Here is a 13,563-nt window from a genome sequence, read left to right on the forward strand (position 1 = left end):
GGTCTGGTGCCGGGCAAACAGCATCTGCTCATCTACATGTCTGGCAGATTTTTTAGAATGAAGCCCTTTATGTGGTGACCTGTATTTTTGTGCACAGGAGGTCACCTGTGTCACTAGGGTTCATAGTGAACAATTGTAGCAATAAACACAGGCAGCAATAAAAACCTGGCTTCACTTTAATTATTCGGGGTGCCTGCTGTCTGTAGATATTTGGTGCACTGTCAGTTGAGAAGGCTACTTTTCCTTTTCGGATAATGCGGCTTCCTGCCCCTGTCCCCGCATGCTGTAAGCAAAACAACAAAGTACTTGAGAATGTTTCATTAGACATTCCGCACAGAGAAGTTACATTCTCATTAGTCAGCGGATGTTTAATTAACGAAGGAGGTAAAAAGAGAGCAGATCCGTTCCCCTTGTAAAATCTTTCCAGCAATCGCCGTGCACGCAGCGCTCAGGACACACCTTTAACTCTTTCCTCGCCAGTGATTGTTAAAGTAAATCTAAAGCCAAATGTGCTTTTTTTGGAAGGAGCAGGGAAGGATTTAAACCAGGGATGAGCAAACTCTGGCGCTGTAACTGTGATGAAACTACCAATCCCATGATGCATCTGTCTCTGGGAGTCATGACTGTGGCTGTGAGAATGGCAATGCTGTGGAACAGGAGCAAGGCAGGGCAAATGGCCAGGGAACAGGAACAAGCACAGCAAGAACATCCAGTGCTGGCTGAAGATCACCCAGCACTGAATGAGCGTCCTGCAGCTCCTTATATAGGCCGAGAATAAGCTACTGCGCATGCACCGACGCAATGACGTCATGCCGCGCGGGGACACAACCCGCCGGGCCTTCTGCCGTCTGCGCTGGTGCGGCCGGGACCTGCTGCTGGATACCCTCTCTGTCTGTGTCCCCGCAGAGGGACACAACCTCTGCCGTGAACAGGTACCCGACATATTGGGTGGGTTTATAATTACGAATGTAATTAATGACTTTTTCCCATACTTGTTTGGACTATTCAACAAGATCCTTTGATCAAAATCTTACTTTATTTTATTTATGTATTTATTAAAAGTATGTCAAGACAAAAACAGAAAATCGTCCATATGACATTGACTTCTTGTAAATGTATTGGTGCTATTGGTGAAAGCTCTAAACCGAGTTCCTTGCTCTGCACACTTCCTGTGCCCATGACGACGGCCTCCCACTATGCCTGTTGGTTTTTTATTTTATATTATGGAAAATGTATCAGGAGTATATGGGACTCACAAAGTAGGTGAGAATGCTTGAAACCTCCAAGTGGACAAGAGGAGAATTGGGAATTATGGAAGGAAGATCTCACCATTGAGGTGTACTCAACATACATAAGGAACCAGGGTTGACTCAGCCCACCAGACTCCACCTAAAATATCAATTTTGGTGGACTGACCCTTTAAATTGTGGGCAAAAATCCTTATAAATCTGGTCAGGCATGCCTCCCTCCTGATCTGGACACTCTACAATGTTTGAGTTTTCACTTCCTTACTTTCTCCGACTTATGTGTGGTTTCCCAGGTGGCTCCTGTATTACTTACTGTGTTATCGCTCAGTAAACTGTTTGTAATGAATTAGACGCTTTGCGGTCTGAGATAAATCTCTAACCAAACACACAGAACTGAGTCACAGCTTGGGACACTGCTAGTCCGGTAGGAGTGCAGGTAAAGGAGGGAGGGTTGATAGAACCAGTACCATGTCATGGGCAGCTGTTATGTATTATCAGTGAGTGCATAATTTCCATTATTAAAGCTGAACTCCAAGCAAACAGCTACATACAGAGATGAACTACATTTATAAGAGCTGTTTTATCTGCCAAAAGATATCTATCCAATCCTGTTAGCTACACAAACCCATAACACACATAAGCCTGGTGGTGGGCAACAAATGTTTCTTCCGGCAGTGGCAGTTGTGTGACCACTTGGTATGGAAACCTTGTTCTATAAGTCATATCTTCTTCTCTTTTCAGCCTTGTCTGATGATGATGATGTGAAAATCATGCTTAATGGCTCCCAGCTGTGGAAAATAAAGCCAGGATGGCAACAGCAGAGACTTTACCAACTTGAGTCTGATGGTATGACCATCTGGTACCAGAGCCGAGCAAAAAAGGCCCGCTCCAAGCAGATCTGTGAGTAACTGCTGACAGAGGCAATGTGTAATCAGTGATGTGTCATGTGTCCTGATTAACCCAATATGTGTTTTCAGTTTGTAAAATAAATAAGACTTCAAGATTGTGAACCTCATGGGTGGGGGAGACAAATCGAGGGAGTGGCCCATGGCAACCCATCAGAGTGCAGCTGTCATTTTTTTATGATTGAGGTTCAAAAATGAAACATCTGACTGGCTCCTTTGGGTAACAAATCTGATTTGTTTTCTCTGTCTCACAGCTTTTATTATACTTCAGTCCATGATTTTTTTTGATTGGCTAGGATGTTTATAAATATGCTTTATGACCAAATATCTGTGGACACCCTCATAAGAGTTTGTTGGACATCCCTTTCCTAAACCATGGCCATTAATATGAGTTTGCAAGCCCCTTTGCAACTATAACAGTCTCCACCCTTTTGCAAAGGCTTTCCACCAGATTTTGGAAAGTGTCTGCGGGAATGTGTGTCTATTCAACCAAATGAGCATTTTTGAGGTCAGGTATTGATGCTTGATTTGAAGACCTGGCTCATAATCAGTACTCTAATTCACCCCTAAGGTGTTCAGTAGGGTCGGGTTTAGGGCTTTGTGGAGGCCACGTGAGCTCATCCATGCCAAATTCATCAAGCCATTCCTTTATTTAGCTGGCTTTGTGCACAGAGCCAAGGTCCTGCTGCAACAGTAAAGGTTGGAGGCCCACAATTGTCTAAAATGTATAGCTGGAGGGCCCAGAATTGCCTACCCCGGCTCCATAGTCTCCTTGCCTCAACTTGTTCAACTGCACTACATTTATGTATTCTTACAAATGTTTTATTGCTATCACAAACTTTTTGTCTCATACACCTCAACCTTCTGCCTCCTCTTCATTTGTATCTTATGTTCACATTTTAAATGTTCTCATCTCCCTTTTTCTCTGTCCTATTCCACAGTCTCCATCTTACACATCGATTCTGTCCGTGAAGGTCATCAATCAGAAGGCCTACGGAAACATGGCCGCCGCTTCCCAGAGAGTTGCTGTTTCAGTATCTCCTTTATGGGGAGGAGAAAAAACCTGGACCTGGCTGCCAGTAGTGAACAAGAAGCCCAAAGTTGGATCCACGGGCTGCAGAAACTCGGGCAAAGGGCCATAGCTATGAGCCAGCGGGAGAAGTTAGTCCAATATCCTTCAGGAATTAATGGAAACCATAAAAAACTGTCACAGGAGAAATGCAGAAGCTATTATTGCTGACCCATCTTTCTACAAATACAAGTTGCCTGGCTCTTATGGTGACCTTCTAGATTTAGCACCTTGGCGCACTGACCCAGAATGGGAACTCAAGGAAGTCAAGTGGGTCAGCATGACTGCCAAGCTACAAGCATTGATAGAAATGGTGGTTTCCTCATGTAGGTTCACTTTAAGCCATGTAGGTGCAGCGCTCCTTAATGTTAAAAAGAAAGCCCAATGATAAATAATATCCTTACGTTTTCCAATTCATATTATATTAAGTAAAGATTCAATTTTGTTTAAAAAAATAACAAATATAACTGCTCCAAAAGCCATTTTGTAATTTAAAGTGAACCTGTGCTTTGCCCTGCCCCATGTGACATTAATAGTGCTTGGCGATTGGCCTAACCCTGTCACATGGAGTGAGTTACTTGCTCCCCCGCAGTTGAATGGAGTGGCAGAGGAGTAGTGGAAATATATGTGCTGCTGGAGATGGGGGCATTTAAGAGAACCTGTTACTTTCCCATACGTAGGTAATGCACAGGTTGTGGAAACAGTAGTGGAAATGTATGTTCTGCTGGAGATGGGGGCATTAAAGAGAACCTGTTACTTTCCCATACATAGGCAAAGCACAGGTTGACATGTGACTGTATATAATTGACCTAAAGGAGACTGGGCTTTTTTTCAGCATAAGTCTAGTTTCACTTTTTCAAGTAAAACATTTAGTACTTGCCATTGTTCCGGTGCTTTGCTCATATACAGGATGTAATCACTGACTAAGGAAGTAATAATATACAATTATTACTAGGACAATCTGGGCTTTCACTCATATGAATAGATGGGCTTAACTCTGGGTACCTCTTGTGGATTATCATTTTCCCCAAGTCTGTCTTTGTAAATCAGGGGGTGATCTTGGTGCATCTGGTACGGAGCAAACTATTATTGAGTATGGGCAGCTGCGTTCACCGAAGAGAGCAGTGATCTCCATATGCAGATGTTCTTACAGTACTGCATCCTTTGCTATGTGTCAGTGTAAGTTTTATATTGCTGCCTGAGGGAGTGTGAGACGGCCATTTGCAAATTTAGCACCCTGGGTTCTGGGGTTCCCAGGAAGCACCAGAATGTAATAGAAGTTATGTCTAAGTAACTCAATGCATGCTCTTCACTGGTTGAATGAACATCTCTATTGCCTCCTGAAAGATGTGTGTAGGGTGCCCTATATCTGTCAGGTTTCACCATCAACATGGATGGCCAAATCTGTTACAGGCCAGGCTGCCTGCCACCGAGAAGAAGCCACATCTACTAGGGTATGGCATCCTTTAGAATACTACTGTGATGATTCCTGTGCTGCCTCCTGGAAGGCTGTTGTCAGTGACACATCAAAAAACATGGCTCCATCTCTCTATGAATGTATGTTTCCTTGCATTCTCTCTGCTTTATGTTCCTTGACTGAATTATATTTGGATCCGAGATTATCTCCATCAGGCGGATAGAGATGGAGATGAGAAGATGAGTTTTCAAGAAGTGAAGGACATGCTGAGGATGATAAACATTGATATGAATGACATCTACGCCTACACGCTCTTCAAGGTGACAGAAGTGATTTCCTTTATTAGTTATGGTGTATGGGTGTAGCATCACCACTCTCCAGATATAAGTTAAGGTGTATGGGTGTGACATCACCGCTCTCCAGATATAAGTTAAGGTGTATGTGTGTGACATCACCGCTTTCCAGATATAAGTTATGGTGTATGGGTGTGACAGAACCGCTCTCCAGACATAAGTTGTGGTGTATAAGTGTGACAGAACCGCTTTCCAGACATAAGTTGTGGTGTATGGGTGTGACATCACCGCTCTCCAGACATAAGTTATGGTGTATGGGTGTGACATCACCGCTTTCCAGATATAAGTTATGGTGTATGGGTGTGACATCACCGCTTTCCAGACATAAGTTATGGTGTATGGGTGTGACAGAACCGCTCTCCAGACATAAGTTGTGGTGTATAAGTGTGACAGAACCGCTTTCCAGACATAAGTTGTGGTGTATGGGTGTGACATCACCGCTCTCCAGATATAAGTTATGGTGTATGGGTGTGACATCCCCACTCTCCACATGTGTTATGATCTATGGGTGTGACATCACCGCTCTCCAGGTATAAGTTATGATGTAAGTGTGTGACGTCGCTGCTCACCAAACATACAGTAAATTACAGTGTATGAGTGTGACATCACTGCTCCCCAGATTTGTTATAATGTATGGATATGACATCAGCACTCTCTAGATATAAGATACAGTGTATAGATATTACATTACCACTCCCCAGGCAATGTAAAAATTTCCACTCTACAATAAAAAGAAGTCACACCAGTAATGGGAAGGGTTAAATTCTGTATTGGATAGACAGATTTCATGTGACAGCAATAATTACAAAAAATGAGACCCATTTTGGGCTCAGGCTGGCACAGCTAATGCATTCCTGAGCCTCCCATCCTGTAATAACATATTATTAGCCCCATGATGGTTGGTGGCCACCCTGCATACATTACGGGTCTCTCATCTTTTCTGATTTCAAGGGTAGCCATTGCTGGGCCTGGCCTGGCCTCTGCTGTAGAATTATATTCTGTATCTGCCTGGGCCTGTGGTTGCTTTGGCAAAAATGGATGTTTAAAATTAGACTCAGCGAGTGGCACACACCCATCTACTGTGCAATGCTTGAGCTGCTGCCAGAGACAACTGAGAAGCAAGCCTCGGGATTATTCACTAAGGCAAAAAGCAACGCACCTTAATCCATATCAGCCAATCAAAATGTGTCTGCCGCTCTTCTGACTAGAGTGAATGAAATCTGATTGGTTGTTATGAGTTGCTGCACGTTTGCAGTGCTCGCTGCATTTAACCCCAGTGGATAATTTATGAAGTGGGCAATGCACAGAACTTCCTATATACAAGAACAAGTGCAGTGTTTGCCCATTTCAGACAGTTAGATGTCAGCTGACCAAAGACAACTGGAATTCGATGGGTGCCAATGATCAACTCTTGGTCTTGCGTACACTTGGTTCAGATTGGTGAATCAAAATACTGACACAAGGGAGTCAACATGAGAGCCAGAGTACTGGAACAAGTAAGGGTGAGGCACTGAATTCAACTATTCTGAAGGACGGTTAGAATGTGATAAAGCACAATGGCTCCGCTGAGGCCTCTCTCAACAAAAACAGAATGTCCCACATGCAAGGATTACAAGGGTTGAAGATATATGCATCCCTACAGTCCAATAAGGACTGTATAAGAGTCCAAAAATGTTTAATAATGGAATGGGTTCATTATGGACAACACGGAACAGACAACATGTCGGGGTTTAGAGATTTCCTCCTTCTTCAGGGCTTAAATATGATGGGTAGTATTATGAACTCGAACACTGGCACAGATCACCAAGGATTATTATTTGCTGTGTAGGGTATAACCAACATCAGTGAATCAGCAAAACTAGTCAATTCATATTTTCAACATGAGAAGTCAACCACAGCATCCTCCATGTTTCTCTCAGCAAAAAGTTTTGGGCACAGGATGGCCATTGTTTTTAATGGTGCAAGTTCATGTCTGTGTGATGCATTATCATGCATTAAGGGGAATTTACTAAAACTGGAGCAGTCAGAATCTGGGGGGGTGCATGACAACCAATCAGCTTCTAGCTTCAGATTGCTCAGTTAAAGGAGATCTATGAGGTGAGTGATTTCCACTCATCCTCATAGTTAGAGCCGACTTTATGGATTGGGAAGTGAGCAGAAACATGCACTGATCCGCTCCCTTACCGATCGTCTCCCTGCAGTGAGTGGTGACTGTTAGTCACCGCTCCCCGCAGGGATTCCACGCTCCGATCCTCCAGTGCTGAGTGGAGGAACGAATGAGGGAGGGGACGGGCACAGCTGGCTCTGCCTCTAGATAGGCAGAGCCAGCTGTCACTCACGCAGCTGGGTGGATCTCGACAGTAATGTCGGGATCCATCCCGGCTGCAGCGCTCTCACTATATCATGGCCAATAGCCTGCTATATACTGAGCTTTGGGTCACGGGAGGACGCTAGTATATGTCCTCCCGTGACCCTAAAAAGGGAAAAACACTTACCCCATAGTTCTCTTTTAAGCTTTGAAAATCAAAGCTAGAAGCTGATTGGTTGTCATGCACAGCTGCTCTAATTTTTGTCTCCTCCGGTTGTAGTAAATTCCCCCCCCCCCATCGTCTTATAGGTTATAGGGCCTATGGATGACAATGGAAGCACATGAGAATGCATGATTGTTGGTAAATATGTGAAAACATGGGGAGGTGTGATTCCAGCCTTATGGCTTCCTAAACTCTGCCATGTTGAAGTGATACAGCCTCCAGCAAAGTCAGTCTTTACATCCACTACACTTCCGCACAGTGCTGAATGCTTGCATCCCCCACTTCCCGCTTGCTGTGGTTCCTCCTACTGGCTTCTATATGACTACAATAGTGACATAGGGGCAGACAGAAGGAATCATTGATCATGAAGGGGGGGGGGACCAGGCATCTGACACACTTATCAGCATGTCCAATATTAAGACTTTTCTGTGGGCTGTATCGCTTGCACATGCCTGACCTGCCCCCTGCCGTCACAGTCTTCTGTAGCAGGGTACAATCTGTCAAGCTTTTTTCGAGAAGTTGCTTTAAATACCCCAAATGTAAGCTGTATGAGTATGAAAGCCTTGAAAATCCAAGCTTTCCTCAGTGTATGTCACATGATCAGTGCCACAGCACTGGTCACATGTCCTCTGCCGAAAGGGCCTTTGAAGGAGTGATATTCAGGTTCTACTTCTTCAGGTTCCCAATACTTTTTAATGATTTTGTATTCCTTTGTGCAGAAATGTGACCGCTCTAACACGGATAGGCTGGAGGACCATGAAATCGAGGAGTTCTGTACCCAGCTCATGTACAGGCCAGAGCTGGAGGAAATATTTCACGAGTATTCTGGCGAGGACCGTGTCTTGTCTGCAGAGGAGTTACAAGAGTTTCTGCAGCATCAGGGGGAAGAAGCCACCCTAGAAAGGGCACGGGAGATCATCCACAAGTATGAGCTGAATGAGAAAGGTCAGTTTAGGGGATGCTGGAAGCAGACTGTACCAATTGACAATGTCACACCAAATGGGTATCGGATGTTTGCAAAGTGTCATCTGATTCTCCATTGTCTTCATATGGCAGACTTCATCGGCCAAAAAAAGCCAAAATTGATTTTTAGCATTAATTTCAGCTCTTCCATGGACGTTTTTGACTATTTTTGTGGGAAAAAGGGTCTTCATGGTGAATATTGACTTCTGCTGTTGCTTTTGCTGCATGTTCATTTAATTTATTTATTACAGATATTTATATAGTGTCGACAATTTACGCAGCACTTTACATAGAGCACATTCACATCAGTCCCTGCCCTCAAGGAGCTTACAATCTAAGATCCCTATCTCACATGCATACATAGAGGGCCAACTTAGACAGGAGCCAATTTACCTTCCAGCATGTCTTTGGAGTGTGGGAGGAAACCGGAGCACCCGGAGGAAACCCACGCAAGCACAGGGAGAACATGCAAACTCCATGCAGATAGTGACCCTGGCCGGGATTCGAACCGGGGACCCCCCGTGCTGCAAGGCAGAAGCGCTAACCATGAGACACAATTAGTGCTGGACAGCCCCTGTCATTCAATTATGGGTTTTGGCCAGTGAAGTCTTGCCAAGCTTTTTGTATGTAGTCATAACCACAGAAACTGTTGTTCTTGAAACATCAATGTTGCTGTTATAGATGCTTCAGTCAAATTGGCACCAACATGTTGTACTTCTTGGACGTCTTGACAAGTCTTGTACTGTCTGCTGCTGAGTACAATGTAAAACACAGGAATACAACCTACAGGGCAAAAATGATAATTGCAGTTTTTTTTTTCTTTCAGTGTAGCCAACAAATAATTGCTATAATACTGCTATTTACATTATTGTGTCCACCCCCTGTATTGCATTTCAGTTCATAAAATTGATCAAGGTTTACCAGTGTAGCGCTCTGGAGGAGCTGCTGAGATGTTGGGTCCTCCTGCCACTTCTAGTGGTGAACTCAACCCAGCACTCACCGACACACCGGTAATGATCCAAAACAAAGCCTTATGAGATAATAGGCCCTGCAGCTAGAACAATAATAACACAGGTCTTATCACAGAATAGCTGAGATTTCATAGAATACCAGAATAATAAACAGCACACTAACACAATTAGTCATTGTTCCCTTAACGTGCCTGTGAATGGTGTGGCCTTGGCTAAATGAAGGGAACAACAATGGACTAGGCTAAATGACAGTAGCAAGGTGTCTTTTCTTATAGTGCTTAGTCCCTACCTATACCAACAGATATAAAGTCTGCTAGCGGGGGGCTGTAAACTCTCCTTGGAGTGCTGACTCTCTGAATATGAGTGTTTGTGATCCACAAGGAAACGCGCCCAGATTGTCCTGGCGGTAGCAAAGCTCAGCACCAGCAAGAAAGCTTAACACAGCTACAGGTGGCCAAAAGGTCTCTCACCACTGGTGATAAGTAGACTTCTGTTGGTCAGCAGTCTGTTCCCTGAAGCCTGCACCTGCCCAAGACTCAGCACCACAACACTGTCCTCCCGCTCAGCACAGGAGCACTTCGTTGCCTTCTCTCCTTCCTGTTAGGTGTGGTGGTTGGGGCTAAAAAATATGGGTTGTAGAATGCTGCCAATCACAGTCTGGCTCCCCTAGTCTCCAACAAAATGGCCACCATCTCTCCAGCTCAGAGGACACTTCCTCCTCTGACTTGATGTCCTGTCACTGTCATTCAAATGGTTGTGGAAGACAGGCAAGCCACGGCGATAATGTTAATATCTGGCTTCCACACCTTAGGCCCCATTCACACTGAGTGATTCGCAAATCGCGCGTTTGTCACGCAATTTGCATTTTGCGCGATATCGCACGGTTTGTAGCGCGATATCGCGCAAATGGTTGCATTGAGCAAACTAGAATCGCGGCAAAATCCGCTCCAAAAAGGGTCCTGCTGTAGCGACGCACGACCCGCGACAGCGACGGACAGAGCCCCATTACCATGTATTGGAGAGCGATATCGCGCGGTAAATATTGCTCAGTGTGAATGGGGCCTTAGAGGAGCCAGCCGCCAGCCAGGGCTACACCATTAATGGTAGGTTGCCTTAATTCTTTCAATCACTTTCGATCAGGTGCGTAACTACAGATCATGGGGCCACATAGAAAACTTTTAATAGGGCCCCATGGAAAACCCTTTAAAATCTAAATCAAGGATAGGTAACAGGAGAGCTGTCTGCATAGTCCCTTCCTGTACATCTGATATCAACTCTACTTGATTGGAAATGCCATAAGGGGTACAGGGTCAACAGCAACTGCAGCAATCCTTCATTGGGGCCCCTTCCACCCCAGGCCCCATAGCAGCTGCATGGGCTGCTATGGCTATTGTTACGCCCCTGCTTTCGATAGTCAAAGCTGGTTGACAACAATTTAAATTGCCAGAAATAGTTACGTGTATGGCCAGAAAATGTGTGAGTGGAGCTGCTGTGACAGAAGAGCCATAGCACCTCATTGTGCTGATACTTTAGACATAGGAGGGTCAGTGATTCAGATGCTCCGCACGGGAACATTATCATCTCGTTTGAACTGGTCCAGATGGGGCCAGATAACTGGTTGAACTGGTTATGTTTTTAAATAGGTCTATCCTTTCATGTGCTGTGCTGAAACTCTATGACATAAGGGCGTGGGATGTCAGCAGTACACACAGCTTCATGTGACATAATCCACCAGTCTGATTCATTATCACTTCTGTAACACTTTGCAGACAATTTTCACATACTGATGTCATGCAATTTCCAGCTGCTGTAGCGGAGATTCACTATATAGTCAGCTCCATATTATTGCTTAGGGTTGTGGAATGGAATATCCAGCAGAGCTGTGGGAGGGTCCCATCAGGCTCCACCCACTACAGACCCCCTGCAGAAAACTAAAGAGAGGGTGGAGACAAGACCAGTCACCCTGCACAAGGAGATAGAGCGGCAGTCACCGGTCTTTGTTACAGGAAGCTCCGGCACCCACTGGATTATTGCACAGATCTGGAAGAAATGCACAAAGCTCACCAAGATTCAAGTAAGAATCTGCTTTAACCCCTTCATGACTGAGGCCTTTTTTTAAATTTTTTGCACCAATGTTATATTCCACATTTTAGGCCTGAAAATGACTTAAAACCCCCCAACATTATATATTTTCTGAATGCCAAGACCCTATAGAATAAAATGGTGGTAGCGCAACTCCTTATTAAACCCCAACATTTAGTGAAAAATGTAATTTAATGCCCCAAAACACAACAAAATACCCATGTTTTTAATGAAATATAAAAGATGAGGTTACAACGAGTAAAACGATACCCAACATGCCCAGGTTACAAATTGCGTGCGTCCGTGAAACGGCGAAAAACTGCAGTACCCCAAAAAGTCCATAGAAGACGCTTTAAAAGCCCCCACGGGTCATCAATTTAGAGATACCCCAAAATACTGGCCCTAGAATTATTGCTCTCACTCTGACATGCGCGGCGATACCCAACATGTGTAGCGCGTTCGTCGTTTTCATACATAGGCGCACCCAACGCGTGTTTACGTGGCGATGCACGTGCTCACGGGGGCGGGGGACTTTTAAATTTGTTTTATTATTATTAGATTTATTTTATTTTAATTTTACTACGGGACAGGTAAGACGCCAGAATCACTTCTGTTGTAAAGCCGACAGTCGGCTCTACAAGTTTAAACAGCCCCGATGCTGGCGACGTACACTGTACGTCATCAGTCACGAAGGGGTTAAGGGCCCATTCACACCACATCCAGGTCATCTCCAGACCAGACCAGATTGTTTCCGGACCCAAAATGCATCCTAAATGTATCCCTATGCTATTTATGGCCTCTGTTCACACCAGCGCAGTCCAGACCAGACCAGAAAAATACGGCATGTCTCATTTTGTCCGGGCTGGAATGCACTGGAACGCATAGAAACGCATCAAAAATGCATGGAACGCACTGGAAGGCACCTGAGAGCCAATTTTAAGCTAAAAAAACCCAGCTCCCGAATGCAGTAAAATCGCTGCAAAAACGCGATGCACTGCATTCCAGATCTGGTCCGGGAAATGGTGTGAACCCAGCCTAAAGGGTATCTAAACCTAAAAACAAAAATGTAATACTGTGCGGCTTACCAGGCCTCAGATGTGGGGGCTGCATTCGTTTTCAGCAAGTACATAAAACAAATATTGATGCTGCCAGAAATGCAGGGTCCCTGTTACTTCCTATGAGCTTATAAGAAAGCCCAAAGGACCTGGATGATTGGTTCCCTGGGCAACTGCACCAGATTCTATCTGCTCCAGTTTTAGTTAATGCAATTGGTCCACCGTGTGAAAGAGATGAACCAAGGCAAACATGTTTGAAGTCCAGCCTGTTGTGACAGCCATGGCTCCCTCCAGAGATACCATGGGGGAGTGAGTATAGACACGAAGGGGCAGGAAGTGGGTTATTTCCAGTATTCCGGGTGAAAATAAAGGGGAAAAAGTCTAAAAAAAGAGAAAACGAATGCAGCGACCACATCTGAGGACCGGCAAGCTGCAATATATTACAGTTTTAGATTTAGATATCCTTCAGGGCCCATTCACACTTGTGTGAACACATGGCAATGCATGTGCTCTATGTGCAATGTGACACAACGATGCATTGTATAGTATAGCCCAATGCACCACATAGCATATGCCGTGCATTATGGTGCGCCGCTTTTTTCAAAAAGGGCCATGTACGTTTCTTCCATCTGTTGTGGTGTGTTAGTGCAATGGGCTGCCTTGACGAAACAAATGTTAACACGTGAAAGTCTTGCGAGGGCCTGCTGCAGGAAGAAAGAATCAGTAGGGTGCCCTACAGCAGTTTTGTTGGTGTATGCACACACCCCCAGGACTACATCTCCCAAGAGCATGTTCCCTACACACAGTTGGAGTCAAGGCAACAGCATGGTTTAGCTAGGAAATAAATCAATGTCTTGCGAGGGGCAGCTACAAGAAGAAGGAATCAGTACGGCAGTTTTATCGGTGTATGCACACAAACCCCCCCCCCCCCAGACTACATCCCCCAAGAGCCCTTTGCTTGCACCACGTT

At 44.8% G+C, this 13,563-nt stretch overlaps 1 protein-coding gene across 2 annotated transcripts in view; it reads left to right on the forward strand.

Moving 5' to 3' along the window:
• Positions 1 to 13,563, forward strand: part of PLCD3 (phospholipase C delta 3) — a 41,280-nt gene that overhangs the window by 13,916 nt on the left and 13,801 nt on the right. For both annotated transcript variants that reach the window (XM_018555178.1, XM_018555179.1), the window contains exons 2-5: positions 1,989 to 2,147; positions 3,094 to 3,322; positions 4,829 to 4,958; positions 8,242 to 8,467. In XM_018555178.1, the coding sequence (XP_018410680.1) occupies positions 1,989 to 2,147; positions 3,094 to 3,322; positions 4,829 to 4,958; positions 8,242 to 8,467 (744 nt within the window). The remainder of the gene's footprint in view (positions 1 to 1,988; positions 2,148 to 3,093; positions 3,323 to 4,828; positions 4,959 to 8,241; positions 8,468 to 13,563) is intronic.

Source organism: Nanorana parkeri, unplaced genomic scaffold (assembly GCF_000935625.1).
Source record: "Nanorana parkeri isolate BGI_ZX_2015 unplaced genomic scaffold, ASM93562v1 scaffold187, whole genome shotgun sequence".
NCBI classification, from domain to species: Eukaryota; Metazoa; Chordata; class Amphibia; order Anura; family Dicroglossidae; genus Nanorana; species Nanorana parkeri.